The sequence below is a fragment of the Lepidochelys kempii genome, chromosome 7 (assembly GCF_965140285.1).
Source record: "Lepidochelys kempii isolate rLepKem1 chromosome 7, rLepKem1.hap1, whole genome shotgun sequence".
Lineage (NCBI taxonomy): Eukaryota > Metazoa > Chordata > Testudines > Cheloniidae > Lepidochelys > Lepidochelys kempii.
In genome coordinates, this window is record NC_136386.1 from 104,462,260 (window position 1) to 104,488,890 (window position 26,631).

The 26,631-nt window shown below is 41.7% G+C and overlaps 1 protein-coding gene across 2 annotated transcripts in view; it reads left to right on the forward strand.

Moving 5' to 3' along the window:
• Positions 1-26,631, forward strand: part of FAM53B (family with sequence similarity 53 member B) — a 128,273-nt gene that overhangs the window by 28,945 nt on the left and 72,697 nt on the right. For both annotated transcript variants that reach the window (XM_073354113.2, XM_073354114.2), the window contains exons 2-3: positions 9,126-9,371; positions 12,756-12,807. In XM_073354113.2, coding sequence (XP_073210214.2) covers positions 9,303-9,371; positions 12,756-12,807 — 121 coding nt within the window. In that variant the 5' untranslated portion in view covers positions 9,126-9,302. The remainder of the gene's footprint in view (positions 1-9,125; positions 9,372-12,755; positions 12,808-26,631) is intronic.

Sequence of the window (26,631 nt, forward strand, 5' to 3'; positions counted from 1 at the left end):
GCCCTTAGCTATTGCCACTGAACTGCAATATACTCACAGAAATACAGCAAGCACAAAGAAGACTAAAGAGAAGTGATACACCCTCCCTTATGACATGTAGCACTGGAGCCCTATGAAACTCTCTCTTCCATTGTCCCACAAAATGAGATTTTTCTGCTTCTGTTTTAAGGGGACACTGTCCAGCAGTATAGGCCTAAAATTTTGGTTTTGTAGAAAGCAAGGGTTTTATAAGACTGTGATAAGGCATAAAAATACTCCTTAAGTCCAAGAAGAGCCTTTCACATGGGTGATCAAGATGGGGATATAAAAGCAAACAAGCTGTTGTAGTAGCGGTTATCTACGGGGAAAGGTGTGACTCTTTTCTCCCAGCTTGCTAAAAGCTGAGAAGACCTTGGGGGTTGTTACCGCATGTTCTGAGACTTTGTTCTTATCTTTGAATCTTTGTGTTAATAAAGCCAGCCCTGAAGAAAGGGACTTGAACTGGACTATAGTTTGGGCTTTTATTTTACCTTTCCTAGCTAGTATACCTGCACCATTAGTTTACACAGACTCAATGTGAACTGAAGTGTTGGCTTAATTATTTTGTAAATTTCGGTGGTTATAGCAGTTCTGAGATCTAAACTTTCCCATGCAGCCTGGAGAAACCCAGACATAATAGCACTGTGCTGGTGCAGGAGAACCAGAACATGATGTTTCACTGTCTGAGCTGGGTAAAGCATGAAAAGTAAATATGCAGCAAAAATGCAAATTATATTTTGAAATGTCTTTCCATTTTAGTAATCTACTCAACCTTGAAGGTCCACTGGAAAGGAATTTTAGGGTGACATTGAATTGTGCTGTCTGTAGTGTAATATTATGTCATTAAAGTCTTCCCTGAGCCACAGATTGCTCATCAGGCTGACATGGCTTTAGGCATGTCAGTTTCCATAGCCACAGGTACAGATGGGAGTGGTGTGGTGAGCATCACTTCCAGCCACCTTTGACTTCCCTAACCTATGGATCAGGTATCCCTTTTGCAGCTGGGTGAACTGGAAGCAGACTGTCAGTGTGAGATTGAGTGAGACTAAAATCCACAACCTCCAGGATTGTAGTCAAGCACCTTGACCACTTGGCTACCACACTTTGATGCACTCTGATTATAGCAAAGGAGTACTTGTAGCACCTTGGAGACTCTAGGGTACCGATGTGGGGACCTGCATGAAAGACCCCCTAAGCTTATTCTTACCAGCTTAGGTTAAAAACTTCCCCAAGGTACAAACTTTGCCTTGTCCTTGAACAGTATGCTGTCACCACCAAGTGATTTAAACAAAGAACAGGGAAAGAGACCACTTGGAGACATCTTCCCCCAAAATATCCCCCCAAGCCCTACACCCCCTTTCCTGGGGAAGGCTTGATAATAATATCCTCACCAATTTGTACAGGTGAACACAGACCCAAGCTCACAAAAGCTTATGCTCAAATAAATTGGTTAGTCTCTAAGGTGCCACAAGTCCTCTTTTTCTTTTTGCGAATACAGACTAACACGGCTGCTACTCTGAAATCTGATTATAGTGGCTCTCTGTGTCTCCAGTCTGTGCTGCCTAGTCTTTCTTCCTCCTGGCTGCTGAGAGGTAAGAGGAGTGTCTGTCTCCTGTATATGTCTTTTCTCTGTCTGCTTCTGAGCTGCTTGTACCTTGTAACCTCTTGGTTCATTTGCTCAGCACTATCATGCTACTTCCTGTGTGTTAAGTGGTGGGGACAGTGCACTTATGATAGGCATTCTTATGATAGGCTTACCTGGGAACAGGCAGAGTAAGAAAGTTCTGATTAAATGTGTGAACCCTGCAAGAACTGATTGTAGGGCCCAAAGTGAGTATTACAGACTTAGGTGTTATCAGCAAATAGAAATAGGCCAAAGTTGGAATGCTGTGAAAAACTGAGCTGTGCTGTAAGTGGATGGAACTTCACTGAAATCAGTGGAGTTGTGCCTGCTTACCTCAGGGCTGAATTTAGCTCCTTGCATCTGATTCCATTTGAATTTCAAAGTTGGGTGCAATGGGGTTTTCCTCTTTGAATCTCTGGATCTGAACCCACCACTGAGGTTCTGGTATATGGCTGGACTCAAAAGTACAGGAGGCCTTTTTTCCAGATATATTTCAGATTCAGTCCAAGATGGTGGAAACTAATGAGATTAACTGGTCTAGTGAGATTTCAGTCAGTTTGGTGATGAAATCTCACCAGAACAGTTCACAAGATGTCAGCACTAACTCTAGCTCAGGTTCTGCCTTAAACTCAGCTTAAGCCTAATCTTGATCCAGGTATGAATATTATCTTCTCATCTCATTGCAGCTGAGGAAAATATATTGTTTTAAAATATTTGGTTTTTATCTAAATAAGTGTCTCTTTAGAAACATCGGCCCAATTGAAAACTGAAGCCTACACCTACAATAGACAAGAAAACCGTACACAAATATATACACTGGCTTTCTTCAAAAAGAGAAAAGTTAATAAAAAGAAGGTAGAAAGCCTGAGGGACATTCTGTTTCTTGTATCATTGGTTTTCATAAATAGGGCATGACAGGGCATGGCTGTGCTCAGGTCACACCTTACCTCAGGAGTGTTATGAGGCAGGATGGGAAGCCAAAGATTACATTTCAGTGGAAAGTTTGACTTTTCTCTTGGTGGCAAGGGTTTTGAAAAATCTATCATCATCAAGTGGTAGTTAAAACAAAGGAATCTGAGTTGAAAATAGACCACCCATGAGTGGACAAACTGACGGAGACCTGAACAAAAGGAGAACTTCAGATGATCTTAAAACCCAGTTTAGAAGACCCTACGGTTTCTCTTTTTTGCACATAGGGAGCTTATTATTATTATTATAATACTGTTGCCACATTCTGAAATCCTCACTTATGGCCAGACCAAGATGCCTTGGGGGCACGCAGAACAGAGTACACCATAGTATGTCCAACCAAGGAAGAGTCCTTTTGCCTGAACTTGTCATTGTTGCTGCCTCCTGGGTAGTGCAGTCTTAGGTGTGTATAGGACCTTGTTGCAGAAGCATTAATCATTACCTTAGGGAAAGATAATTATTCATAGAGAAATCATGCCCTATTAATAAGGAACTTTGCTTAACTGTTTGAATGTTGCTGAGTGCTCCAGGCACTGTACATCCTAACTTTCCACTTACTTATAATCAATAATAATGATACTTTGCATTTGTATAACACTTTCCATCTGATGATCTCAAAGCACTTGAGAAACACACTGAATTCAACCTCATAACACCTCTGGAAAGAGGGGAAATATAGTTACCCCCATTTTATAGTTGGGGGAAACAGATACACGGAGAGATCAAATGACTTACCGCTGATGACCCAGGAAGTTTGTGGCAGAACAAAACCAAATTGCAAATATCACCGTTCCAAGTCCTGTGGTTTAACCATTCTCTCTTCTCTATGCCTACAGAATGGTAATGGCAGCACAGAGATTAGCAGTGAAAGAGTTAAATCATTACTGTGAACTGGATCTTGAAGTTTCCCAGGGACTGTCTCCTGAAGTGGGAGGGATTTATGGAGCTACAGAATGGGTAGGGTCTTTGGCCTCCCAACCCAGTGGATCGTGGTGGTCAGAGAAGTAGGGAAGCTGCAGTCTAGCAGAGAGAGAAGATATCCACATGGAGGGCTGGCCATTTTGCAAAATTCTACTGGAGCTGTGGCATTGGCTGAGTAGCACTAGCAGCCACAGATCATGGTTAAAGCAGATCAGATTTGGAGAGGGAGCTCAGCAATTCTGGTGGCTGTAAGTCAGCACTGGTGTTAATGTCACGTGGTTAAGTACTGTTGCACCATCTTGTGGGATGGGATGTGGCACAGGAAAGAACAAGAACAAGAGAGTAAGTATATCTGAAAGGTATCATCTATGTCCCCGAGCAGGCCCTGAGCCATCCTGGAAGGGATGGACAGCTGGTATCAGCTCTCTCTCCCTCTTTCCCTCTCTGCCCCCTTGAGGGGAGGGGGAACCAGAAGGGACACAGATCTTCCTGCAGAAGAAGGGAGGCAGATAGGGGAATCCCAGCTTGGACAGCTCTTCTCCAATTAGGTGCTGCTCGACCTACTGACGGGAAGGCTTGGAGCCCTATAATCTCCTACCCAGGCCCCAGCTCCTGCTGCTCCCACTTCAGATTCTCCCACCCAACGAGTCTTCATTTCACCAGCCACTGAAGAGGCAGGAAGGGGAGGAACTCTGGTGGAGCTCTGCACCTCTTCCCTTACCCCCAATCCCAAAAGAAGAGAGGAAAAAGAACTCTCCTTCTTGTGTTAGTGGAGGACGGGGAGCTGTGGCTCTCACAAGCTCCCTCTTACTTTAATGTCTGTTGAGCAACTCCCTTGCTGGTTTGACGCCAACGTACCTTGTTCAGCATCCCTAATGTCAGGGCTCAGGCCTCTGTGAAGTCACTAACTCAGCCATTTCAACTTGCTGGCCTTTTCTCAAGGGCAGGCCTCTGATGTCACTGACTCAACAGTGTTTGTTTGGTGGTCTGATGTCAGTGCATAGGCCTTTGTGGTATCATTGACTCATCTCCTTTAGCTGGCTAGGCTTATGTCAAGGTGGAGGAATCTCCGAGGGGAATGACTTTAGCTTATTGGTCAAATGTCAGGGGAGGTCATTGGCTCAGTAGTCTACCTTGTAGTGCAGATGCCAAGGCACAGGCCTCTGGGAGCTTACTGTCCAAGTGCTCAAGTTTTCTGGATTGATGTCAAAGCTAAGGCCTCATTGAGGTCACTAGTTCAGTAGCTTTAGTATGTTGGGATGATATTAAGAGACAGGCTTCTGGAAGCGCTCTCTCATACCTCTAGCTTGCTGGTCTGAAGCCAAGGTGTGCATCTTTGTCAAGTTACTGGCTCAGCCCCTTTCCCTTTAGAGGCCTGTGTTGAAGTAAAGGCCTCTGTGTGGTTACTTGATGTGCACTTGCAGCTTGCTGGTCCGATGTCAAGGGACAAGCCATGCTGATGTCACTGGATGAGTACTTCCAGCTTGACGGGCCTTTGTGAGGTTATTGCTCAGCTCCCACTGCTGGTTACATGTAGAGGTCAAGGCAGAGGACTCTCTGAAGTTACTGACCAGTAACTAGAGGTTACTGAGATTACCTCTAGATTGCTGGTCTGATGTCAAGGAATAGGCCTTTATGAGGTCTTTGGATCAAGAACCTTAAGCTTTTGGGGTATATGCGATGGCCTAGCGTTTTGTGAGGCCTCTGGCTCTGGATTGATAGGATGATGCAAAGCACAAGCTACAGTGAGCTCAGTGCCCTTCATTTGTTGGGCTGATGTGGAAGCACTGGTCTCTGTAAGGTTACTGGCTCAGCACAGAAAGCACCTAGCAACAAAGGCAGCATAATCTCTTCAGCCGATGGATCTTTGTTCGGACATTTATGGGACAGATGATTCTCTGCTCCATGCCCAACCACAATACATCTAGGAGACTTGACCCTATAAAATAGTAGTGGGGACTTCCATGGGGATCACCTGGAAGAGGAGATGAATCAGCAGAGCCACAGCTATTCTGGGTAGGGTCTCCTAAGTTTCCTCTTTGTTTCCACAAGCAAAGGAGATGCTGGGATATTACAGGTAGAAATGCTAATTTTAAACCTGATTCCCACCCCCTCCTATAGGCTGAAAATAGCTGCAAGTGTGGCATTACAGAAACACTACATACTCCAGAAATGTTATAAGCCTGTGAAAAGAATAGCTTTGAGATTGGAATTTTGTATTTCTCTCGTATTTGCACAAAGTTTACGTGACTATTGGAAAGCAGCTTTCTTTAAGAAAGTGGCTTCTCTCTCACAGGACCAAGAAAGGCTAGGAAAGGTTTGCGTTTTTTTACAGTTATTAAAGTCAGCAAATCACATAAAATACCACATAAGTGGTCAAGACACCAGTGAGAGTTTGTCTAGGCACCCCTTACCTATATACTAGTCTTCATAACAAAAATACTTGTAAGCAGTAGGAGTTTCCTCTATGTTCTGGCCCCCAAATTTCCTTCCCACCACTGTGACATGGCAGGCTGTGTGCTGGTTGTTTGCCAGGCTGCATTTCTAGTAGTGCTATATGGATTTGGTTGGCAAAGTGCTTTGAGATCCTGCCTACAAAACACTTGACAGTGGCTAAGCAGAAGGGAGGCCATTATATACCAAATATGATTGTTTCAGTGTCACTTTGTCCTCCTTCCCACACATCTGTTTGTTTATCTTCATCGATTGCTCCCATGTCATAGGTTTAGATTGTTAGCTCTTTAAGGCAGGGACAGTCTACACAGAGCCTAGCACAATGGAGTGCCCATCCCTGAATGGGACCTCTAAGTGCTACCAGAATATAAATACATATATGATAAATAATACTAAAATGCTGTAATATAGAGATGTAAATCACTGGGATGTGCTAGTTAGTGCTTCTGTAGCTTGCCTGCTACAGGAGAGATTCAGAAGTGCACAGCTGTGGGTCACAGCCCCTATACTGTGTATAGGTTAAGCAGGTTCTTCTTTAGCTCAAGCTTTAGGAGGCTGTGCATTTATAGGAGCGCTTGAGTTCTATCTCTGCTATTGATGTGAAGTTCTGAACAGCGTGCCGCAGAGTAACAACTGGGCAGACTGCGGCTTTGTTGTCCTATTATTACATTGCTCTGCAGTTCGGACTACGGGGGTGTGAATAGCAGCGCACACCGAAGTGCTTCACTATAACTTCCCCATGTGGACACTGCGGGCGCGAAATTGAAGGGGTCCTACTTCACGCTAACGTAATTCTTCAAACGGGAGTCTGATGTGATTGATTTCTGGGCCTCTCCCCACTCTGCCTTTTTTACATTGCACACTACTTGCACAAACCCAGGCTATCTGTATTACAAATATGTGGTTTGATTTTGGATAATTATGTGTAATTATGATTGCCTGAAATTCTTTGCTTTTAGCTTTGACATTTTCCACGTGGTCATTGGGTTGGTCACAGATTTATGTGGAAGCTACCAGTGCATTAAGTTGACCAATCTAACATGAGAATCTTGAGTCTCTACCATTGGCCCTTTTGAACGGTAAATCATAAGAAAAAAAGTATCGATTCTTCCCCCTCCCCTCCCCCCAGTTTTGCACTCTGAGTGAACCTTGCTCTCACAAGACAATAGTAGGTATTTTTTTTTTTACTAGCCAGCTGGTCTTTAACTGAACAATCTCAATAATATCCACCACAAACTCTAATCCAAATAAACAAGAAAATACGATTTACAATCTGCAAAGCCAATCAATATCAGTCCATAATGAGTTTTAATACTTAGCAACATATTCTTAAATGTCGTTCTTTCATATAGCAATTTCTTTTTAATTGCATATTAGGAGATAAGGGTTTTGTGTTTTTCAAATCATTTATATGAATTATTTTTTCAGTTGCTTTAACCACAATACAGCAAAATGGTGAAAGAGGATTAGGGGAATTTAGGAAAAACACTGATTTCTATAATCAGATCTGAATTGCAATCTGTCTGGTTTTGAATAGCAGTAAATTTGCCACAGAGACTGCCAGAAGCTGAGAAATGATTGGGCTACTATTACTGAATATTTGGTAGTCTGCTTAGTACCATGGAAGCCTTACTTGATTTCTTTCTTTTTAATACACACTGGGGCTTAATTCTGAAGCCCTTATTCAGTTTTTAGTCAGGTGAAACTCCCAAGTAAAGACTAAAGTAAAAAGTAAACTAAGACTGAGTGGCTTATTGTGGCCCTTGGGATTTGTGGATGGAGAACTCTTCCTCTCCCCACATGAAAGGAAGAGTCAGCCAAGTCCACCACTCCATTGCCTTCTTCACAAGGGTTTTGTGTGGATCCAGGAATCCATGAGAGGGTAGGAAACAGTGGAGATCATCAGAGGAAAGTTAATGCAATCAGAAAAGTGCTACTCCCTGCTGGGAAACCCCTAGTTTGGGAGTTTCTAGCAGAGCCCCAGGATGTCCAGAACTGATTTGGAGGCACAGGGGCCTTTGTGAAATTGGTCCTGGGACCTTGGTGGATCCCTGTTTCAGAACCTTAATTTCTTCTTTGTAGGGGACAGAGCCTAGTGACCACTTTTTAATAGAGGAATTCAGAGAAAAGTCCAGAAAGGGAACCACATGGCGTTCCCTGGCCCAATGCATGTATTTCTCCATAGGGAAGTTGTCTGACCATAAGTAAGAATTTGTCTTATGGATTTACTGGGTGTTTTGCTGGCACAAGAATTGATTAGAAACTGAGTGATGATTTCAGGATTTGGCCCTGATAGAATTAAGTCAGAGTCAGAGGTGGTGCTAACCCATTGGGGGTCCTAAGCAGGAATAGTCCCCCCCCCCCGCAACACATACTGATAGGGGGTCCCCTTGAGTTGCTCTGGGCCCTAAGCAATTTCTTAATCTGCTTATGCCTAGTGCCAGCTCTCTTCAGAGTAGAGCTCAAGTAGCTACACCATCCCTGGAACTACTGACTAATAATACTTTGCGTTTCTATGGTGCCTTTCATCTGAGGAGCTCAAAGCTCTTATTCATCTTTAGAACAAATACTAAAACTACAGGAAGGTAGAACACACCAGACTTTGTGGTGGAAGAGCACTATATTTAATTTTTGAAAGCATCCTAAAATGACTGTTTTGTGGATAATGATGTGACTTTTACCTATCAGTGCATATCATCAGTTGTGTAATATCCGTGTCTCTAGTTTAGTATAGATATCAGAGCCAAAAGGATTTTAAGAACTGTTAACATATTTATGCATTTTAATACTTACATTACTCCATGTCATTTTATTTGCATCTTACATTTCATGAAATTTCCTATCCTCTAATGTGGTTAAACCCAGAGTAAGGTAATGAGATGCAGTGTATCTTGAAGACTTTTTTTAAAAGTAACATGAATTTGAAGTAAATATTCCCCTTAAGTAGCCAGTAGCCAAGACAAGATTATTGCAGTAATTTTACACAATTCACAGGCTGATGTGTAGCCCATTGTTTCATTGACTACAGCACCTAAAATTTGTCACATCTTTTCCCATCCTTCCCTCACAGCCTTGCACTTAACTCTCTGGTTTGTGAAAATGCTTGAAAAATGTTTGTGTGTTTCTTTTGTCTATGCAGGGAGTTAACAAGAGTTGGAAACTATTGTCAACCCATCCTGTGAGTGAAGCAGATGGGAGTTGGTTCTGTTGAACTTTTCACTTGGGAAAATGCATTAAAAAAGAAGCGTTGCTAGAACATGGCTGATGCTGACCTTTGCCTGTACTGTAATGGATCCCAGTGCATGATTTCATTACCATGGTGATGATCTTAACCAAAACGCTGGAAAACAAAGGTGCTGACTCTGTGACATGCAGGACTGAGCTGGTAAGATATGTAAAATCTTAATGACAAACTATCTTCCTGCTGATAGCTGTACTGTAGCTGTATAATATGTGTTTCAAATTTAGGGCCAGATCCTCAGTTGGTGTAAACTGGTGTAGCTCCAGACACTTCAGCTGAACTACATCCATTTACACCAGCTGAGCATCTGGCCCTTAGTAAATAACAGGAATGCTGTGGTTTTAGTATATGTGAATCTCAGCAAAGCATTCAATCTATTGCCATAGAATAAACACATTAAAAAACTGGATAAACACCAACTAGATGAATAGCTTGGATTAGAAGTTGCCTGACTAACAGTGAACAGATGGTCACCGGTAATAGTAAGATGAGCAAGTGGGGAGCAGTATTAAGTGGGGGGTGGTAAGGGTCAGTACTGTGTAACTTAACAGTTTTGTTAAGAATCTAGAGAAAAATACAAATTCAAACACCATCAAATGAGCTGGCAGCACAGAAAAATCAGAGAGGCAACAAACACACAGAAAGACCAAATTACATTGCCAAGTGAATTGGGGAGAGTGGAACAGTGGGCTGAGTGTACCTAAGGAGAAGAAATAAGTGGCACAGATGCAAATTAGGGGCAACTGCCTGGAAAGCAATGAGTGCAAAAATGACCTGGGGGTGATAATAGAGAGCAATCTGAATAGGCTCTCAAAGTGCCAAATAGTCAATGCTAGTCTCAGACGTGTTTATATATAGTGGCATTCAGAAGAATTATTCACAGTCTAGAAAGAAATTAGAACAAGGTGCTGTTGCCTGGAAAATGCTTTGGGAGTTTCAGAAAAGATGCACAAGTACAAATACTCCTCTCTCTCCCTCCCCACCCCAGAAGAAGCAGAGGCCTCCACCCCCTTAACTGACAGATCCCCCAAAGATCAATGCGGATTGCGGGAGAAAGCAACGGGCAGCTGCCTGTAGCACAGCTGATGTCCCTGTGGAAGGTGGAGGAGCTTCTGTAGGGTTGGAGGAAGCATGTTGCAGAGGCTGAACTTCACCCTTCTGTGGGCACAGGGTCCCCCTCTGAGAGCAATCTAGAAGGCATACAACTCAAATGTCTCCCAAAGAGGAGGTGAATATGTTCTATGAGGGAGCAAAGCCCTTGTCTGAACATACATTATTTTGGTCATTAGCCAATAAAGGAAAAAATATGAAAAACATGATGAAATTTAACTGGTCTGAAAGATTCCCCCAAGCAGGCCTTCTGCAAACCATTGGCTAAAGTTCACTTGAAAGTTATTGGATTAAGTGGGTGGGCAAAGGGAAGTGACGAAGTGTCATGTACAAGCTTCTAATGAGATTTGGTGGCTGTGGGAGACTCACTGGTTTGGGATGAGTATAAATTATTCTGTGCATTATGGAGCCACATGGAACCAGTCCACTGTAAAACAACAAAAGCAGCCCTTCCATTTCCTTTGCTGGGGGCAAAATTGTTAGCTTTTGATATACTGCAGACTCGTTAGAATGTAATTACCTCGCTGCAGGGCCCTTGGTTATTAATTGCTTGTTAGCACTTTTGGTGCTGTGTAAATACAATAATAAAAATGGGTCTGGATGTAAATTTCTATTTTTCTGGGATGTTACATTGGTGCAGATGTTCACACAGGGGCCTGATCCAAAGTCCACTGAATACAGTGGGAGTCTTTGTAATGACTTCAGTGGGCTTTGGATCCAGCCCAAAGAGTAGAAACCAAACAGTGAAAATTGAATAAAATCTAAAACCAAATCTAAAACCACATATAAAAAACAAAAGACCGGAAAAAACCTCCCAACCCCCGCCCCCAGTGAATTAGTTCACTGTTTTACTTCCCAGTTTTGATGTAAAACTCAAATCTTATGAAATGGCAATCGCACTTAATATAGGAACATATGTCATTTCAAAATGTTTCTTTCTTCCTCATTTTTAGACCTTAACTTTTGTCTCCGAACAGTACTTGCTCTTCTTTGATATTGGCTAGGCAGATGTATGCTGTGAAAACCTGGTTTTCTAGCGTTTGTTCTCTGTTCAAATTTGCTCTTGTTCGGCCTTACTTTTGATACAGCTATTTGTCATCTTTGTTCTCTAGTTCTCTGGTTACTTCATACCTTCTGTAACTAAATTAGGTCCCAATGAATATAAATCTATTTTCTATTTTACCTGGGAAGTGACAGCATGCTTCAAAAAGGTGGCCAAACTTTTACGTACAACTTAAATGACTTTTTCACATCTGCACAATTGGCATTTTCTGCCTCCTTAACATCTTGTATTAGATTGTAAGGTATGTGGTGTGCATATTTATTAGGATCATTTTCATTAGATAATTTTTATAATGGATTGTCAGAAGTAATTGGAGTATTGTTATGTAAGTGGCCAACATTTAAAATATGAATTGGGAGAGAACAAGGTGCATATGCAATTGCCTAAACCCAGATAAAATGCAAATGTGGCAGAATGGATCACCCTGGAATTTATTTTGGTGCTGGTACTTGAATAAAATTATCATTACTTAAGTAAAGTAGGATGCAGGTGCAGGGGGAGAAATGTCAGAAGTAGAATAGGGACGTTTTGGGACAGCAGAAGAATGGTGACCATGATAGGCATTGGTAACATATTCTGCACCTGTAGTGACTTATTGTGTTTAAAGCTGCAGTTTGGTCATGGCAGCTTTTAGGAGAAGGCTTAAGATGATTGTGCTGTCAAGGGAAAAATTGTTGGAAAGGGTGTTTAAATAGAAAACATCACAAGTCACTGGAATTGGTTTGTACCTGTAAAACATTGATTCTTTCATTTTCAGTGTAAATAAGAAGAACAGTCTAAGTGCTGTGAGAATCATTTGCAGAAGAGCTGTAGTGTGGGAGCCCACCTTTGTTAAAAATGGTCTTTCAGTTTCTAAATGGGAAAATGTAGTGAGCCTCTAAGAAATTCAAAATCCCACTAAGTCCACTGGTCTCTTGCTTGTCCCAACACAGAATTATTGATGAACTCCCCCTCTTTGTTTAGTTTCCCCAGTAGTTTAGGGTCCTGGGTCAAGCAATGAGTAGTCCCTGACTTCAGTGGAATACTCACACTCACGGCTTGCGTGACTGGATCCTAGTGCTGCCACTTTGCAGTTTTTAACAGTTTGATTAACTGAAGGAAATATGGAGGGAGGATGGTTGGCTGGTTAATGCACAAGACAGGGTCTTAGGGAATTTCAGTTCTGTCCCCAGCACAGCCACTGAGTTCTTTGGGCAAGTCCCTATGGACTGCCACTTTTGCTCATGTTAACTAGTCCTACTGATTACTAACTCAGCAAGAATAAGGATGGCGGAATTGGGCCCTAAAGTTCAGAATAACTTCGAATGAATTAGTCAAGCCTGCGAGAAGTGAATAGCTTTTCTGGTTGTTTTCAGCACATTCCAAAGATGAGTCAAGGACCTACTCTCTTCTCTTGTGGAATTATGGGTAAGTAACAGAAATTTCTTCAATATTTACTGCATCTCTGCTCCAGTCATTTAATCAGTGACCTTTCATAACTGCATGGTGTAAAGGGAAAGCATTTTTTTGGGGGGGGAGAAGGGGGATCTTAGTAAGAATATATCCTAGAATTGTTTCCTACAAATCACAAGCTGTGTTGCTCCTTTTCTCTAAATACAATATCTGAACTCAGAAAGGCCTCAGGGCCCTTTACTTTGGAAGCCACATAGCTATTTGTTTATCTCCTGTATGCTACACCTCCTGGCACTCTGGTGGGGAGCAGTGTGTTCATTTCCAGTTGGACAACCTGTATCTTCAGCTATATGTAAGCTTAGCATCATCCCAAGCAGTAGAATCTACTTAATCATCCAGCCTTTCTGATTATTGCCACATGCATTTAACTGGAACAGTTGCCAGCAATTCAGTGCAAAGCCTTTTGTGACTCTAAAAAATGGCCAAGCGCCACAGCCCCTGTGTCTAAATGGCACGTCCAATGGTGTCTGTAAGCCTGGTCGAAGGAGTTCACAGGTAGGAAATAAATTAGTGTCTGCTGTCATGCACTACCCACCACTTATTCCAGGGTAGCTTTCTGGCTCCATTGGCAGCTGATAAATAAGTTATTTACCTTGTTTTTCTAAATACTTTGATGCTTTTGCTTATTTTTAGAGTGTTCATACAGTACATAGATTGCAAGCCTTTTGGAGAAGGGACAGTCTTTTTATTCTGTGTTTGTACATTACCTAACACCAGGGAGTCATGGGTCAATGACTGGGGCTCTTAGGTGCTACCACAATACAAATAAACAAACAAACAATATTATCAGTAAAAAAGAATACCTCCGAGCCAAAAGTTTTTAGACAAGCCTCTGTTAGTAAGGACAGTTGCTTATTTGGTCCTTTGTCTTTACCAAGAGCATGGATTGTAGTGTATGACTTCTAATGTATTTTGCACCAGAGTGCATCACTTTTTATGCAGAACTGCCATTGACTTCCATGGGAGTTTGGTGCATGGACTGACGATCCTGAGGGACCAATCAGACTGAAAGATGTGGCACTGTATTATGCTCAGTGGGCTTTGTAATGTGGAGAGTGACTTGCTAGGCACTGGGCTAAGATCTCCAAACCCAATTAAAATTTTAGGTGGTGATTGAGTCAAACTACTTGATATGAAAGCCAGGGCTTTACAAACAGAGAGGCTGCCCCCGCCATTAACAGATGTAATTCTCATTAGTGTTAATGGGAGCTGAGTACATGCATTAAGGGGAGACATTTCCCAAGCCTCCAGATAACTAGAGTCTTCTGAAGGGGGTGGGGGGAAGATTAAATATTTTGATTTTCCAAATGAAAGTCACAAGATTCAAAGTCAAGACATGACAGAAACAGTCAGTTCCCTTTATTCAGCCTGTCAAGAATAAATAAGGAACAAAGAGTACTCAATCAGTTGGGTTAGCCTTGTGATAAGGCATTTACAGAACTGTCAACAAATATGAAGGGTCTAAGCCTAATTGAAAAACAGCTTGTTAATAGCTTTCTACAAAGCCGTTAGGATCTGAGCTACACTGTGCTGGTCTTCCTTGTGTGCCAAATTATCCTGTTTCCAAGGGAACCTAATCTTACCTCCTTGACCACAGCTCACCATGTAATTGTCTTTGTCATGCCCAGTCAAGAAGAGTGAGTCTCATTGGCATGTGAAGGCATTATTTTGTTTTTAGGCATCTTTCCCAATGCATTTCTTGATGTCTTCAAACTTGTGCCAAGATCACAAACCAATTCAGTGTTGAAACTTGTTCAATGTTTTAAGTCCGTTCAGTGATTATAGTGGCATTGAATTTGAAATTGGTTGACTATTTCAGATCAGCTGGCTAGGTTCCCGCTTGTGAAAAGCAGAGAGAGAAATAAATACATTGAAGTTTGGATTGGCAGTAGGGCCAGCAGGAGGCCAAGAATTACAGTCCCATGTAAGATCTCTGGGGATTGGAGAGAACTTGGCTGGATTTCTTGTCCTTTCATTCAGGGTGTCTTAAAAAATGATCCTTTTGGATTCCACTGGAAGCAGTGAATGGAGAGGGAGATATTGCTGGGCAGTCTGTGGAGCAAACTGGCATTACATTTTCAGAAGGAAATCCATGCCAACCTCTTGGCTTCAAGTAAGAGGCCATGAGGTTGACTACAGGGAACTGAAAAGTGTCAAGGAATGAAGTGGTGCCAAGTGGTGGAAAAGGGCATATCCCTTCTTTTTCAATTGTCTATACCTTTGGCTGCAATTTCTTCAGAACTCAAGATCAGCAAGTCAGTTTTTGGATGGAAGCCATGAAAGAAAAACCCAGAATGCTCTAAGTGATTCAGTAAGTGGGTTTCTGGTCTGAATAAATATTGAACCAATACCCCATTTTGGTGACAGTGTGATATGAAAGTTATTGTCTTAAAGATGGGACAAAGTAAAACTCTTTGTATCCTGCTGTAGTAGGGATCCCATTGGCTAAGTAAAAGTGTGGTAAAACAATTAAGTCATGCACTGCTTGCTGAAGCTTGTCAAACCTAGACTGTGCCAGGCTGCCAGAAAGAGTGAGGTCCAGAAGCATGGGCTCTCCGCAGAGAATACTTTGCACCTTTTTTGGAGAGTATGTCTCCAAGAAGGAATAGCAAGATTGTAACCACCGGACCAAGGCAAGACATAAGAGGCTATGTATCAGAGATCTGGGTCTGAGACTGTGACCAACACCTTGAATTGCACTTGGGAGCACATAGCCAGTGCAGAGTATGGGGCATTTGGGGCTCTTCCAGGCAAGGGGTGAGCTACACACCAGCTGAACATTCCAGTTGCATTTCAACAATAGCCTGGAGGAGAGTGGATTTCAGTCATTTCGTTTCACGGTGACAGAGGTGGGGATCAACTGGGACGAGTGGTAGATACGCTGGAGGGGAGGGATAGGATACTGAAGGACCTAGACAAATTGGAGGATTGAGCCAAAAGAAATCTGATGAGGTTCAATAAGGATAAGTGCAGAGTCCTGCACTTAGGACGGAAGAACCCAATGCACAGCTACAGACTAGGGACCGAATGGCTAGGCAGCAGTTCTGCGGAAAAGGACCTGGGGTGACAGTGGACGAGAAGCTGGATATGAGTCAGCAGTGTGCCCTTGTTGCCAAGAAGGCCAATGGCATTTTGGGATGTATAAGTAGGGGCATAGCGAGCAGATCGAGGGACGTGATTGTTCCCCTCTATTCGACATTGGTGAGGCCTCATCTGGAGTACTGTGTTCAGTTTTGGGCCCCACACTACAAGAAGGATGTGGATAAATTGGAGAGAGTCCAGCAAAGGGCAACAAAAATGATTAGGGGTCTGGAACACATGACTTATGAGGAGAGGCTGAGGGAGCTGGGATTGTTTAGCCTGCAGAAGAGAAGAATGAGGGAGGATTTGATAGCTGCTTTCAACTACCTGAAAGGGGGTTCCAAAGAGGATGGCTCTAGACTGTTCTCAATGGTAGCAGATGACAGAACGAGGAGTAATGGTCTCAAGTTGCAGTGGGGGAGGTTTAGATTGGATATTAGGAAAAACTTTTTCACTAAGAGGGTGGTGAAACACTGGAATGCGTTACCTAGGGAGGTGGTAGAATCTCCTTCCTTAGAGGTTTTTAAGGTCAGGCTTGACAAAGCCCTGGCTGGGATGATTTAACTGGGAATTGGTCCTGCTTCGAGCAGGGGGTTGGACTAGATGACCTTCTGGGGTCCCTTCCAACCCTGATATTCTATGATCACTGTAATAACATCTGGATCAGAGCGTCACAGCTGTCTGGACAACCGAAAAAAAAAAGTATGTTGTGCCACAGGTTACACCTGATAATCCAGAAGCCCGTCTGGCCTCGTTATGACTCTTAGACTATTACTAAGATGCAAAGCTTGGACATGAGCCTCCAACAGAAGGCAATCTCAGGTTCTTGCCCATTCCTCCAGATGTTTGCCCCTCTCCACCAGCATCACCTCCACCTTATTCTGATTGAGCCAAAGTCGTTTTACTCTCATCCACATCTCTACTTCTGACAGGTCCTGGGAGAACATGGAAGCCACAGAATTCAGGGTTACTGAAAATGAGATGTAGAGTGGAGTGTCATGTTTCTCCTGATGGCATTGCAAGCAAAAGCATCTCACGGTCTCCCTTGGCATTTGTACATACACACTAAACACGCTGGGTGACAAGTCAGAATCTTGCAGGATGCTGCATGTGAGGATGGAGAGTAAAACACTTATTACTATTCTCAAGAGGAAAGAATGAAGCCGAACCTAACTTCAGGCATAGTGGCATTAAAGGCTGTGAATAAACTTAATAAAAACATAATGGACACAACTACGTCAGCTGCCAGATGGAGACTAAAAAAAGAATAGCATTCCCATTCCCATATTACATACCAGTGTCTTAATCCAAACATAAAGGGACTAAGATTTCTCAACATCACTTTATCAGAAATATTTCTCATCAGTAGGAGGTTAGAGACCATGCTATAACTGGAACAGTTTATGGCCATTAAATACACCATAGTGCTTTTCACAAGTAAGGCTGCTGTTAGTCCTAGTAAAAAGAAAAGGAGTACTTGTGGCACCTTAGAGACTAACCAATTTATTTGAGCATGAGCTTTCGTGAGCTACAGCTCACTTCATCGGATGCATACTGTGGAAACTGCAGCAGACTTTATATACACACAGAGAATATGAAACAATACCTCCTCCCACCCCACTGTCTTGCTGGTAATAGCTTATCTAAAGTGATCATCAAGTTGGGCCATTTCCAGCACAAATCCAGGTTTTCTCACCCTCCACACAAATTTACTCTCCTGCTGGTGATACCCATTACCAGCAGGACAGTGGGGTGGGAGGAGGTATTGTTTCATATTCTTTGTGTGTATATAAAGTCTGCTGCAGTTTCCACGGTATGCATCCGATGAAGTGAGCTGTAGCTCACGAAAGCTCATGCTCAAATAAATTGGTTAGTCTCTAAGGTGCCACAAGTCCTCCTTTTCTTTTTGCGAATACAGACTAACACGGCTGTTACTCTGAAACCTGTTAGTCCTAGTGAAATTCTGATTTGGGTAATTACATTTGGCCTGTGTAAACTGACCAGCAGTTTCAACAGGATATGGTATTCTGCTTCACTTCCTTGCCCTAACTGATGGCTAGTGTTGCTGAGCAGTGTTAAACAGCTGCCATGATACATCTCAGAAGGTTGACTGTAGTTCACTGGTGGATGGAGTGGTATAATATATATAAATGTGACAAATATATAAATGTGATAAATATATATGTGACAAAGCTCTGTCCTTGCCTCCGTGAGTCCCGCGTATCCTGGCAGATTTCGCTAGCCTCAGAAGCTCACTGTGACCTTCCACGTAACCCTTCTTTCTCTAGAGACAAGGGTCACAGTCTACTGAGCCATTTTCATCATAAGCCAGCAAGGGAGGTGAGGAGAAGTTATCCTTCCTTGCACAGTCTCTGTTGTCTCCCAGTCTCAGTGATTAATCAGGGGGCAAATGTTGGGGGCGGTGGGGGGGGAGCCCAGGCCCACCCTTTACTCCAGGCTCCAGCCCAGGGATCCTAATAGTATCAGCTATGGTAGCTGACCTTTTAGAAACATGACATGTACAATTCCCTGGGCTACTTCCCCCACAGCAGCCCTCACTTCCTCAAGCTCCACTTCACCCTTACCTCACGGCCTCCTTCCTTGTGCCTGATATGGTGTGTACTGCTCAGTCTCTCCAACAGCACAACTTCCTCCCACAGCTCCTGACATGCACAGCCCCCTGACTGGCTGGGAGGCTTTTAACTAGTTTCAGCCAGCCCCTGATTGGCTTCAGGTGTCCCAATCAACCTAGCATTCTCCTTGCCTCCTGGAAAGTTCTTAGTTGGCCCCAGGTGTCTTAATTGACCTGGAGCAGCTTCCATTTCGCTTATCCTGGTACCAGGGATTTGTTTAACCTGGAGCTAATATATCTATCTCCCACTACTTTTCTATAGCCATCTGGCCTTGCCCCGTCACAAGATATATATATATATATATATATATATATATATATATATATATATATATATATATATATATATAGTTTGCAAAACCCTTTAAGATTCTACAGACTGAAAGTGCTACACCACTGGAAGATCTTATCATTCATTTAGGGACCCTCTTCCTTTTGGAAATAAATTATTTTAGATGATTATAACAAATGAATCAATATGAAAACTCGCACAAAAGCTTTGCAATTGTCATATCAATACATCATACAAATGTTTTGTGAAGGAGGAAAAGATACTGAAAACTACCCTAAGGGAAGAGGGGGGAAGAGAATGAACTAGAGCTTGTAAATCTTCTATATAATTTAGATATTTATAAAGCACTAAACATTATGAGAATCTATAAGAAACATTAAGCTATATAAAGAGCCATTAAAGATTTGATAAGTCAGAAAATCTAACATCAGAACCATTTTCCAAATGACCTAAAGAATTATCTTGTTTTTTATTTTGACATAAACAAGAAATGCTCTCCCAGTGTAATAATAATACTAAAAAGATTGATTCTGATCTTTATAGCTTTGCTTTGCTGGAAAGAGGACCAAAGTTGAAAACCCTACACCTATAAATTCAGCCCTGAGAAAGAACAATTTCTTGCACCTGGCTTGAGTGGTCCTTGAAACATCAGGGAATACAAGACATTTCCTATTATGAAACAGAATTTTTCCATTTCCCTCCCACACAGCTGGCATTACATGCCTGTAGTCAAAAGGCATGGAAATGTAATGGTAGCTGTGCCAGAGATAGAAGCCATTTTATTAGAAAGTTTGGTTATTGCCTCTTGATACAGATTTTCTGTATCTGAGGGGGTTGGGATGGTAAAATTTTTTAAAGAGTTTAACAATATAGTAACATCATCAAGTAATTCTTCCCAACCAGATATTGAAGGAACACCCAGTATCTGAATGTCCAACATCAGATACCATTGTGAGGGATGGCTGAATAAGAAACTAGATAGATACTTTACTAAAGCTAACATTTCAGGCTATGCATCAGAGCATTAGCCAAATCCAGTCAGCCTTTTATTTTGATTATGGTAGCTCCAAGGTCCATATCAGGACCTCATTGTGCGAGGCACTGTATATACACAGTAAAGACATCGTACAAAGGGCTTAAGCTCTAAAGAGACAGGACAGACAAACAGAAGTAGGCAGACAAAAATAATAACTAAGTAACATTTTATAACTAAAGAACTCTTTGCTCAGCAGAAAATCAGTCTCATAGTTTCTCAAGAAAGTTTATATGTGATGGTTGCGTTCTGCTGTTACCAAAAGGAGAAGGATTTTGCATGAGGAACCAAAATGACAATGGGAGATGCAAGAGTACAACACCCCAGTAAAAATAACGTGCTTATTTTTGGTAAGTTTATGAAACTCGTCGTTTTGGTTCATCATGTTCAAAAAGGATTGTTGAATCATATATTAATTCTTTATAAAACGCACTTTAAAAAAGCAGCCTGCCCTGTTCCTGGAGAATTTACCCAGAATTCATTCCAGTTTAGTACTTTGTCAGGAAAGAGTCCACAATAAAATATGGTGGTGAAGAAAATTCTGAATTTTGTGCATTCTGCTTCTGACACTGGAAGTGGGACTGTAGCAAAGTTTCTTTAAATTCTGTGGGCAGGATTTTACTCAAAGTGAATAGAACTGATGTCAGTGGGATTACTTTAAGAAGCAAGCATGCCCAGTAATGGTTGCATCACTGCAGCTAGTGTTAGTAACATGGCTACATGAAAAAGGTTCTGAGCGCTACAAGGAGGAAAACCAAGAAGTCAGAAGAAAAACTGATAATGAAATAAAAAAAATAAACCAAACCAAAACCTGAGCATATAACTTCAGACATCATCATCATATTAACCTTATACGAGTTGGCAAGGGCGAGGACAATCCTTGTGGCAAGGGCTACAGTCATGCCCTTTTAGACTGCTAATTTGGAAATGTTGCCTTTTTATTGGAACAAGACTGTTTTGCAGCTCTGTTTCCCACAATAAGGCATCATTTTCCCTTCTAATCCACACCTCCTATTTCTGAACTGCAATTTCCTTTGAAAACAGCTTGTCTGTGGAAGGTTCCATCTAAATGACTAATTGCTGTGTACTTGTAACAGGAAATATTGCTCAGAAAGCAGCTCCAACTCTATATGCATAGCCTAGGCTTTGCTTTTCAAGCCAGCCTAACCATGAGAGCTTTGTTCAAGTTTGCTTGGACGTGTAGTTGTATGTGAGAGTATGCATGTGTGCAGTGTATCTACCAGCATCTGAAAACTAGAAAAAAGCACAGCTTGGTAGAAAAATAGGGAGACATTTAACTCCACCAAGATTGGGAGAGCTGTATAGAGGGACATATTAAAGAATGAAATAATTTTTTGCTGAAAAAGTAGGGACTTTCCCTCTTAAATACAGTTGGCACGAATGGTGTGCAGACCACAGACTTGGTTTGTCGTGTTTGTTCTGAAGCGAGAGATTTTGGGACTATCATTTTCATTTCCCACTGAAGCATAGCTGCATGCATCATATTTTAATCTTGTTTGTGAAACAGGAAAGCAGGAGTACTGGTGTGGTTCTATGTCATTGCCATCAACTAATTACAACCATTAAATTTGTTCCACATTTAGAAGCCATCGCTTGCACATAAACAGGGGACAATGGAAAATACAGACTGTCTTTTCCGCTGTGCATAGAATGCAGAAAAGACTAAAATTTAAGTAAAAGAATATGTGAGAAAGTGAATTAAATACAAACTTATCACAAACAAGACATGCACAAAAAGAAGTGTTTGTAAATATGTGTTGTTAAATTGGGATCCAAACAGAATTCATACGCCAATTTAAAAAAAATTGATTGAAACCCATAATTACTTTACGAGTTGCTGTAATAAATTATTGATTAATGTAAATTATTTCACAGGAAAAGAACATAAAGGAAACATGAGCAGAAGGATCATCCATTATGTATAAAAAGGAACTGTAAAAATATTATAGCAGAACATTTGTCTTGCTATAGTTAAAGTTGTACACCCTTATTTTCTGTGGTTAATAACTTGGTTGTTAAAATTTACACTGTGTCATCTGGGGAACACATTTTTAGTTACACTAATTTAAAAAGCAAATGTGGCCATTTTGAAGCTGTAGAGGTGGAAAAAAATGGCAAAGTTTCCTGTGCTTTTTACTTTGTGAGTGTGTGTACTACAGTAACTCAGAATCAGGTCAGTTACTTCATATGAAATTTTGTCGGACCCTAGTTAGTCTTTTAATGTGGACTAAACCCTTTTAAAATGGCCAGCTTAAATTTGGCTACTGTGATAATGCAATTTCATATTTTAGATGTTTTTAAAAAAATCTCTCTCCCCCTCCCTGACCTTCCTGGGAGTTGAGGGAGTTCCTGCCCAGTGAAGGAGGAGATGGACTGCTGCTTCCATTTGCTGGCTTTAAGGGGTTATTGAGAGGAGCAAAGTCCAGAGCAGGGCTCTCTGTCTCTTTTTTTCCCTCTGGTTGAGAGGTGGTGGAGCTCCAGCCCATGCGGGGCCTCCATTGGGCGTTGGGAAAAGGGGCCTGGGCCACTGTCACTGTTTGCTGGGTCCAAGAGGTGAGCCCATCCTGGTTCTCACCACCACCTTCTTGCTACAGGCATTCCCAGTACAGTGTCCGCTGTTTTAAAAGAGGTGCAAACCTGGCTTTAGAATATGCATGTTTTGTTATTATTTTGGCAGGCTACCAAAATTTTCATGAGACCTACAAGAGAGAGATGGGAAATGGCAGTTTTTAAACAGATTCTATCTCAGCAACAGCTGAACAGAATTTCATGGAATTTTTCAAAGAAATGGCATTTCTGTAGCCAAGTGTATTTCCTCTGCCAGCTAACAAAAGACTGCTGCCAACAATGCAGGTGTAAGAAAGAAAAGGTCAAGAGAATCCTTCTTAATGAAAGGTGTGAGGCAATCTAAATATAGGAGTCACTGTCAACTCCCCTTATAATATTGGGCCATGACATGCCATTTCATGGAAAAACTTGTAGGAAGGATGAGGAATATGTGGGATTCATGAGGGAAGGAATTTCCCCAGTCAGAGGGGTCAGTTCTTGTAACCGGTGGATTTCTGGAGATTTGCTGCAGTCACGTAATAGAACCACACTAACAGGTTCTCCTGACCTACTGCCCATGAAGATTCCCTAATTGTGATACGAAGCTCTGCAGAACACTGCAGTTTTAAAGGGATCTAAATCTGGCCTCTCATTTTGTGCCTGAAAATTATTGTGGGCTTGGTTTTGCAAATGTAACTAAATGCAGGCACTGATAATGGCAATGAAACTTGTAACTGGGTGCACATCCATCTGCCATCATTTGCATCTGCAACTAATTGAACCTACAGTTATATTTCTGGGCACAAAAGGGGTGGTCAGGTGTAAAAATCAGGCCCTGACTCATTTTAATGTATTTTTCAGTTTCAAAACACTGTAGAGCTCACCTTTAAATATCAAGTAGGAAATCTCTGCAGGAAAAAATATCAAATTGCTTTATCTAGGCACAATATGTCACAAAGCTTTCCCTTTCATGATATATAATGGAAGGAAGGAGCTCTTGAATCTGTAAAGGAGGCACTGGAAGTCTTTTAACAGTGGATAGCATTACAGCATAGTGGGACAATTGTTGTAATTGTGAACTGATTAACTAAGGCTCCTTGAGCCTATAGGTGAAATTCATTATTGGCCCACTCTTATGCCATCAGTGAAATTTGTCCCTGAAATATTAATTGACTAAGGGTGAAATGAATACTATGTAGAGGGCCACCATTTTTAACTCCTGCAGTTCAGGTTTACTGACCATCTAAATAACTGGTTTGCAGGCACAATAAGTGACCCAGAAACCCAAAGGATATAAATTGGAATTTCAGTTAGCTTTGCCTGAAAGTTATTTAGGTAGAATCGGAGTCCAGCTTCTGAAAATCTGTCCCTGAGGGTCCGAGCGGGATTCCTTCACCCACTTTGTGAGTTTTGGGTGTGCAAAGAATTCTAACTTCATGTAGTTTATCAAGGGAACTACAGTGTCCTCTTTTTGGCATTAGGGCTTAACTTCTGCTAGTCCAGATTCTGTTTTTAGTTATTTGAGCTTGAATCCCATTGTATTTCATTGGAGTTGGGTGTGTATAACTAAGTGCTGAATTTGACCTTAGATTTATGCTGTTTTATGGAGGAGAGAATAGATCCCACAAATCCCCTAGGAATTCCTAATACTACAGGATTAAGATCATTAATGTATAACTGCATTTCTTTGGGAATCCAGATGTACTGATTATTCTGATTTTAAAAGCATATTGTGTCAAGGTTCCTTCCCCACTCTGAACTCTAGGGTACAGATGTGGGGACCTGCATGAAAAACCCCTAAGCTTATTTTAACCAGCTTAGATAAAAACTTCCCCAAGGTACAAACTATTTTACCTTTTGCCCTTGGACTTTATTGCTGCCACCACCAAGCATCTAACAAATATATAACAGGGAAAGAGCCCGCTTGGAAACGTCTTTCCCCCCCAAATCCTCCCAAACCCTATACCCCCTTTCCTGGGGAAGGCTTGATAAAAATCCTCACCAATTTGCATAGGTGAACACAGACCCAAACCCTTGGATCTTAAGAACAATGAAAAAGCAATCAGGTTCTTAAAAGAAGAATTTTAATTGAAGAAAAAAGTAAAAGTATCACCTCTGTAAAATCAGGATGGTAAATACCTTACAGGGTAACCAGATTCAAAACATAGAGAATCCCTCTAGGCAAAATCTTAAGTTACAAAAAGACACAAAAACAGGAATGTACATTCCATTCAGCACAGCTTATTTTATCAGCCATTTAAACAGAACAGAATCTAACGCATATTTAACTAGATTACTTACTAAGTTCTAAGACTCCATTCCTTTTCTGTTCCTGGCAAAACAACACACAGACAGAGAAAATCTTTGTTTCACCCCCCCTCCAGCTTTGAAAGTATCTTGTCTCCTCATTGGTCATTTTGGTCAGGTGCCAGTGAGGTTATCCTAGCGTCTTAACCCTTTACAGGTGAAAGGGTTTTTCCTCTGGCCAGGAGGGATTTTAAAGGTGTTTACCTTTCCCTTTATATTTATGACATATTGTCAAGGTGTTTTTCATCATCTTTAATATGTATGACCTTCTAGAAGCTTGAAGGTGAAATCTGTATCCCTGCCAAACAACTGGGTCACCACTCCTCACACCAGTATGCTTAGAAGGTTGCTCATGAGTGATAGGCCACTGCTGCTGATGTATTTATTTTTATCTTAGAAAAATAGAGCCTTTAATTTATTATGAAAAGAAAGCAAAAACGTACATAGTCTCTGCAAACAAATATAAGAAAAAAGTGGGACGTTGCCATTCCAAGTTTGGGCGTTTCAGCTCCGTTTCTTTAAAGATACCTTAGCATTGCAGCCTACTGGATTTTTCAGCAGGCCATATTTTCCAGATCTGTTTAAAGATCCTTTAAAGTTCTCTTTAATGTTAATACTCTAAGTTCAGATGATATTTTCAGTTCTGATAAGTGCTGGCATTTCCTAATTCAAGGCAGATTGAGGGGCCCTGATGTCACTGCAGAACCAGTAAACAGCACAGCTAGCATTTAGGCAGAAAACAGCAACTTTAGGAGCGTTCTGCAGTGATGATAACCTGACCCCCTCCAACTGTCATGTCTCTTGCCTCTGAAGCTAGGACCAGGTTAACCAGGTTTCAACACGCTTTTTGCTAGAATGCCTCTCGCACAGTTTTCCTGTTTCATGGACATATGGGTGGGTTGTGTTGCAGTCAGTTTTACAAAACCTTACTGGAGATTAGGGAGTAGGGCTTGTTTATAGCAGGATTTTGTAAAATGGTTCATACCATAACTAGGGCCTATCAAAAACTTGGTCCTAGCAACAGTCTGATGTATACATAGTTCTGCATCCTAAATCCAGTATGGGGTGTAGTCTCAGCAGCTGGGGTGGGTGAGGAAGTCCAAGGGATTGCTCAAAGGTCAGGCAGGCAGTGGTGTTAAGGAGCAGGGTGTACTGAACTTGATGCTAAGGAGAGCAGGGGAGATACCTTTCTGATTTCGGGCTACTACTGGTCTTCAGGAGTGCAGAAATCAGCTCCTTCTCCCAGCACTAGCATCTGCAGTTTCTCCTCCCTCACTTGCGACTCTCCAATGGTGTGAGACTTACATTATTTTGAAATGACCAGCTTTAGAATGGAAAATGGACAATATTCCTTCTTTTAAAAACAAATTCTGCCCTCTTCAAAATCAGATGATATAAATGTTTACTTTTTGCCTTGAAGGAAAGTTCAAAATGTCATCATGGCAATGGCGCTTTAACATGTTACCAAAGTTCTGAAGATCAGTTAAACCATATTTCACACACAAGCAGTTTCAGTTCCAACTTTCTGACTTGCCTTAGTCTCTGAACAGGTAAAACAGCACGCCCTAACATTAAAAGCACAGGATGTGTTGGCTCTAGTTGAGGCTTGTTCGTGGCTTGGTAATTGACAAAGCTAGTGTCAACCACAGTTGAGCAGACAAGTCTTAATAGCCGTCAACCACAGCAGATGTAGGTGAAACATTACAATTAATAAGCAGGCCATGGAGAACAATAGTGTAGCTACACTTCCAGCATCTTTTCACCCACATGTCTGATGTGTTTTAGGTTCTTAGCTTTTTGCAGAAAACCACACCTTTTACGGAGTCTTTAGGTTTATGTCATGAAATAGCACCATGTGTGAGAACA